General features: G+C 29.9%; 1 protein-coding gene across 3 annotated transcripts; it reads right to left on the reverse strand.

Annotated features, from left to right (window-relative positions):
- Positions 1 to 602: 602 nt before the first annotated feature.
- Positions 603 to 4,356, reverse strand: LOC108335359 (WAT1-related protein At5g40240). 3 transcript variants are annotated; one of them, XM_017571365.2, is made up of 8 exons: positions 4,101 to 4,353; positions 3,915 to 3,977; positions 3,633 to 3,746; positions 3,293 to 3,527; positions 2,995 to 3,153; positions 2,697 to 2,848; positions 2,454 to 2,594; positions 603 to 1,699 (listed from the first exon to the last, which is right to left on the reverse strand). In XM_017571365.2, the coding sequence occupies exons 1-8, from the start codon at positions 4,292 to 4,294 to the stop codon at positions 1,687 to 1,689; spliced, it is 1,071 nt and encodes a 356-aa protein (XP_017426854.1). In that variant the 5' UTR covers positions 4,295 to 4,353; the 3' UTR covers positions 603 to 1,686. The 3 variants fall into 3 exon arrangements, with proteins under 3 accessions (XP_017426854.1, XP_017426857.1, XP_017426855.1); XM_017571368.2 differs by having other exon boundaries at positions 3,633 to 3,738; positions 4,101 to 4,169; XM_017571366.2 differs by lacking the exon at positions 603 to 1,699 and having other exon boundaries at positions 2,380 to 2,594; positions 2,697 to 2,790; positions 4,101 to 4,356.
- Positions 4,357 to 5,546: the final 1,190 nt, after the last annotated feature.

Genomic DNA, 5,546 nt, shown 5'->3' on the forward strand with positions numbered 1-5,546 from the left:
GGGCAAAAATTCCTTTTCGCTTTAAATCACTGCAAATCTTCTTAGTTATGCGAGTGATACAAAAAACCTGGATCCCGCAAATATGATCATTTCCATCCTCAGAAATCGACACAAGCGAACACGGTTTTGATTGTTTTCATCGCTCGCAAATCCGCATGAACAGTACAATTTGTTCATGCGAACACAGTCTTAAGGAAATCTAGTTCTAGTGGAGAGAGAATTAATCTGATATCTCTCTCATCTTACCAGCTACTCATCACATAAGCAAACAAAACTCAAATGAGAAAAGATAAACATTAATTTTTCCCAACTCAAATGTACACAATTGCTCGAGCAACATTATGTTGTATATGTCGCCAAGACCTAGAGAACTCTTTAAAACTCTAGTTCTTCATTGTTTGAGTGGTCACTATGACACATGGATGACAATGATAAGTGTAAGAAATTATTAACATTCGATTATTAATTTTTTCCAACTCAAATGTACACAATTGCTCGAGCAACATTATGTTGTATATGTCGCCAAGACCTAGAAAACTCTTTAAAACTCTAGTTCTTCATTGTTTGAGTGGTCACTATGACACATGGATGACAATGATAAGTGTAAGAAATTATTAACATTTGATTATTATCTATCAAAACTATAGAATTACAAATTCAACCAAAATATGAACCATCAAAAGGAAAGAAAAGAAACATTAATTTTCCCAACTTAAGTGTACACCATCGCTGGAGCAACATGACATTGCATATGCCATCAAGACGTAGAATACTCTCTAAAACTCCTATTCTTCATTATTTGAGTGGTCATTGCGATGCTTGGATGACAGTGCTTAGTCTGAGAAATTATTATCATCCAACTATTATCTATTCAAAACTATAGAAATAACAATTCAACCAAAATATGAATCATCAACTCTCAAATTGATCTTAAAATTTGGCTTAAGATAAGTAATTCACATTCTAAAAATTATAATATCAATTACCAACAAGCTTATGCTATGTATCACTACAATTACATTAAGATTTTATTAAAAAGAAAGAAAGAAAAGAAAAACAGAAAGGGATTACACTAAATCCATGATAAAATTACATTGTTCACATAGACAAATAATACCTATTATGAAAAAAGAACTAAAAAAGATAAAATAAATAGATGGAGATCACTTATATTATTCCTAATGATTTCCTTCACATAAAACATTTCAAACTTTGAATTCCATACACCTAGAACAAATAATATTAATAGATTTATTATTACACAATTCTTTTACATTTTAAAAATGGTCTCCAAAACTCATTAGTGATTTATAGAGTCCTTACTTGCTTTTGGAGATTTAGTATTGAGTTTCCTTAGTTTATCTTACCGAGTTTCCTTGTAATTTGAATTTGCTCATAATCATCTTTATCATTAGAATCCTTTTTTCTTGTTAAGCATATTATTCCATGCTTGCTCATAATCATCTTTACAATTAGAATCTTTTTTCTTGTTAAGCATATTAGTCAATTTAATACCAACTCAACTCCATAATAATTTACACCATTTCAACTCCATAATAATTTACAACATTTCAGTTCATATAGATAAAATAATTGAATATATGTCATTAATCAACTCTATAGATAGCTTGCCTGACTAGCCACTTTTAGTATCCAAAAGTTTTCAAGTATAAGGTGATAAAATCTTCACAGCTTGAACCTGCACAATCAACATCTCCTTTTCTTTAGGTTGCTTCGATATTCTCATTCTTTGATTGATTAAGACAATTACTCTTTCAAACTAAAAAGAATGGACCGAATAAAAAATAGAATAATGAATAACTTTGGTCAACATTTTGATAAAAAAACTATCTTGATTTGTTCACTTTTGTTTTCTTGATTATGTAATATGATTAATGACAAAAAAAAATGACCGATTAACTAATATCTTAGAAAAAGAAACTTAGAAGTGTAGAGAAATAAAATTGAAAATAAGTGAAGAATTAATTACTTTAATATAATTATAGATACTTTTTGAAAATATTTTTATTTTTAACTGTAAAATTATATCTCTTAACCTAAATAAAGTTGAACTTGGATAGAAAATAAGTTATATGTTAATTATCTTTTTAACCTTTGAATTTTAATGCAAAATTAAAATTATGTGCGAAATTTTAATATATTTTTTCCTTCAAATTTTAAAAAACATGTTTTATACGTCAAAACAATTTAATATAATTAAATTAAAAAATTATATTAATTTATTTTTAAAATTTGAAAACCAAGTTTCAAATATTAAATCAAATTTTAAAGTTCAATATGTACAATTGTCCTTAACAAATAAATTCCTTGATTTTTATAATAAAACAATACACAAATCATTCTAACATTAAACAAGTGTGTAAAATTGGATAGTATTATTCTCATAGTATAAAACCTATAACATTCTTCTCCATGTGAAATATTCAACCTACCTGTTCCTATCTTGCAACAAAGGAACATTATGGCATGGTGACTCCAAGTTCTCAACCCCTTTTGCAATCTCATTCTCCTCTTTGGATTTCCCCCACAATACAGCATAAAATCCAACCACGATTATAACCGCACCAATCAAACTGCAGAAAGTTCATCAGAAAATTTTATCACCAAACAAATTCAGGTGACATGCATCTACTTGTTGATAAGGAATTCTCCAATTTGTAGCATTCAAATTTTACCTTCCAAGACTGAAATCATCTCCAAGAAAGATTGCACCCATGAAAGTGGTGAAAATGATTGCCACAGGTTTGAACATAGAACAAAACAGAGGACCTGCTTTAAGGACGCACCATGTGCATAGTAGGTAACGTATCATTGTTGCAACTATTGCCTATCCACAATATTAAGCATACCTTAAACTTTCTATAACAAATATTTTTCATACCAACCTTAATCATTTATAAAAGTTAAAGCAAAAACACAAATGTAAATGTATTTCAGTGTTTCAGTTTCATCTCGTTGGTTTTCATTTTCCACCTGATATAGAACGCCAATCAGCCCTATATCCAAGTTGAGCTTCCATTCAGTCGGATCCCTCACAGCAATTAAGGCAAATACTCCACACTGCACGGTTGAAGATAAGAGTTGGAAGAATACAATCACTGTTACAGCAGGGTATTTCTTTGCTACCGAAGCCTGAAAATTTAGCACCAAAAGGAAAAACTAACAAATCAACTGGTCTGATAAAATAACTTAAATTTCTTATAAACAAGAGTCAAGCCATTTTTCTTCATTGTAAAGACTAAAAAGTGTTTGATTGAAAGGGAAAAGCAACCTGATATATGTACCACATGGAAGTAAAAAGTGAATCTGCAATGCAGAATATCCCTCCTAAGATCCAATTTAGCTGTGCTGAAAATTGAAGGATTTGGTTAGAAAAGTTAGTCGAATGCGTCTTAAAGATGAGAGGACCCTTGTAGAGTATCACAACAAATGCTCCTGCAATTGATGCTACTGTTCCTAACACTTTAGCTTGGCTGCTTGAGTTCCTCCACCGTACTTCTTCCATCCTAAACCAACCATTCAATTTAGAAAATTCTTGTAGAAACAAGCATCCTAATGTTTATAATTTGAGTAGACAAAGTCACAATTAGTACAGCAAAAACAAAAAGAACCTGAAAATGAGAGCAAGTATAAAAGTGAAAGCTGGAACGAGGTTAAGAAGGGCTGAGGCAAGTGTCGGCGAGCTCAGTTCAATTCCAACATAAGCCATTATAGTTCCTGAACTCCTGCACAGTAAAAAGCTAAATCAGAAGATGAAGGCCCACATGAATGAATAGAATCCGACAAAAATAATTACATTATAAAAGACAAGCAAGGAATCCAAATTAATGATGAGGAAAACAAAAAATATGATAATCAACTAGCAAATTGCAAATAGAAAAATTAACACTAACCCAAAGAATGCAAGCAGAAAGAAGCTGCAGAGTGCAGAGAACGTGAGAGGAGGACGTTCTGACCTACTCAATGGAAAAAAAAGTAAAGATAAGGAAGGTGGGGTGAGAATTATACAGAAGAATTTGTGTTAAACCTTGAAACAAAAATGGTGTATAATATGTTTTTCAATGTAAGAAAATGAGAACCTGTGGAGAAACAAGGCAAAGGGAAGAAGCAAGATTGTGGAGAGTGCAAAAGAGTAGACAACCATGACATATTTGTTGATATCATCAATCATGGCAACTTTGATTACCACCATGCTGCCACTTTGAGTTAGCATAGCCACCATCATTCCCACAAATGGCAGTAATTTTCCAGTTCCATTCCCCAATCTTGTCATTTCTTTCTAACTCTCTCTCAGCCACTGATACCTTTCTATCTCATATCATATCTTTTTTAGTCTCACCAAGTTTGCTTTATATAACATCAGTTTTGTATATCTTCTATATAACCACCACAAAACTACAAATGATAAAGTATTTCTCAAAATAAATAATTGACTCACATATTTAGTAATTCAGTTAAAGATAACTGTTAACAAACATGTCGGCAATATAATTTCACTTGTTTCTTTTTAAACAAAGTTTTGAATTTAATAATAGAAATAAATTTTCACCCATTTCTATATTATTATTATTTCAATCATCTATAGAAAAATAAAAATAAAGTGATTCTTTTTCTCAGTTTGATAGTTAAGTTGAATCAAACAACGTCTGCTTCACTCTTGCAGTTGTTTCTTCTTCTTCCTTGCATTCACTCATCACGTTCTAGAAATTGGTGCAAAGTCAGATTACACTTAGCTTCATCCAACCCACCATCTAATTTTGTCACCTCAAAAATGTCATGTCATGTGCATGAAACGAAAAGGGTTAATAGGATGGTAGTATTTTTTAAGAAAGCGACAAGTAATTGATAATTATTTATACAAATACTAGCACAATTATTATTAATAAAATCAAGAAGTACATGTATTATCACTCTTATTTTTATTTTCTTTATCTAGGATGAAAAATGAAAGTAACAAATATCAAATCAAATTATAAAATATTAAAATAAATAAAAAATATATAATGCAATATTTTTTATTAATAAAATTTAATTAAAAATATTTAAATTGGTGAAATAATTAAAATTTAATTAAAATTAAAAATAAAATGCGTATTTAAGAATGCATGGTTGTGATTTTTTTTTCACAAATAGCATACTATCACACTTTAATGAAAAAACAACACATTGTAGTTTTTATTTACTCATAACACATTTTTATTATACTAGTTCATAATCCCATTTTCAAATAACCGAATTTTAACCATGAATGTGGTGTTCCTATTTAAAAAAAAAATGAAAAACATATTCATATCAAATCATATTTATTGGTTCTCGAAAATCAACTTCTGAACTAGCAATAAAATGTGCTATCTAGATAAATAAAAACTACACTAAAAACAAAAGTGTGTGTAATACTTTTCATGTAAAAAATTCGCATTATTCATCATTTTAAAATTTCGTATAATGATAGGTTTCAGGTAAAAGCATGGGGCCTCGTCACCCCTCTCATTGTGGTGTTGCCTTCAATTAAAGTAGAAAAAGGA

The sequence above is a fragment of the Vigna angularis genome, chromosome 10 (assembly GCF_016808095.1).
Source record: "Vigna angularis cultivar LongXiaoDou No.4 chromosome 10, ASM1680809v1, whole genome shotgun sequence".
Taxonomy (NCBI): domain Eukaryota; kingdom Viridiplantae; phylum Streptophyta; class Magnoliopsida; order Fabales; family Fabaceae; genus Vigna; species Vigna angularis.

What these genes read in the sequence shown, in the direction of transcription:
- LOC108335359 (XM_017571365.2), bottom strand. Translation starts at nt 4,294, where the DNA reads ATGACAAGATTGGGGAATGGAACTGGAAAATTACTGCCATTTGTGGGA. An exon ending in TTTGCCTTGTTTCTCCACAG is followed by an intron (nt 3,978 to 4,100) that starts GTTCTCATTTTC and finishes TCCATTGAGTAG; the next exon opens with GTCAGAACGTCCTCCTCTCA. An exon ending in ATACTTGCTCTCATTTTCAG is followed by an intron (nt 3,528 to 3,632) that starts GTTCTTTTTGTT and finishes TGGTTGGTTTAG; the next exon opens with GATGGAAGAAGTACGGTGGA.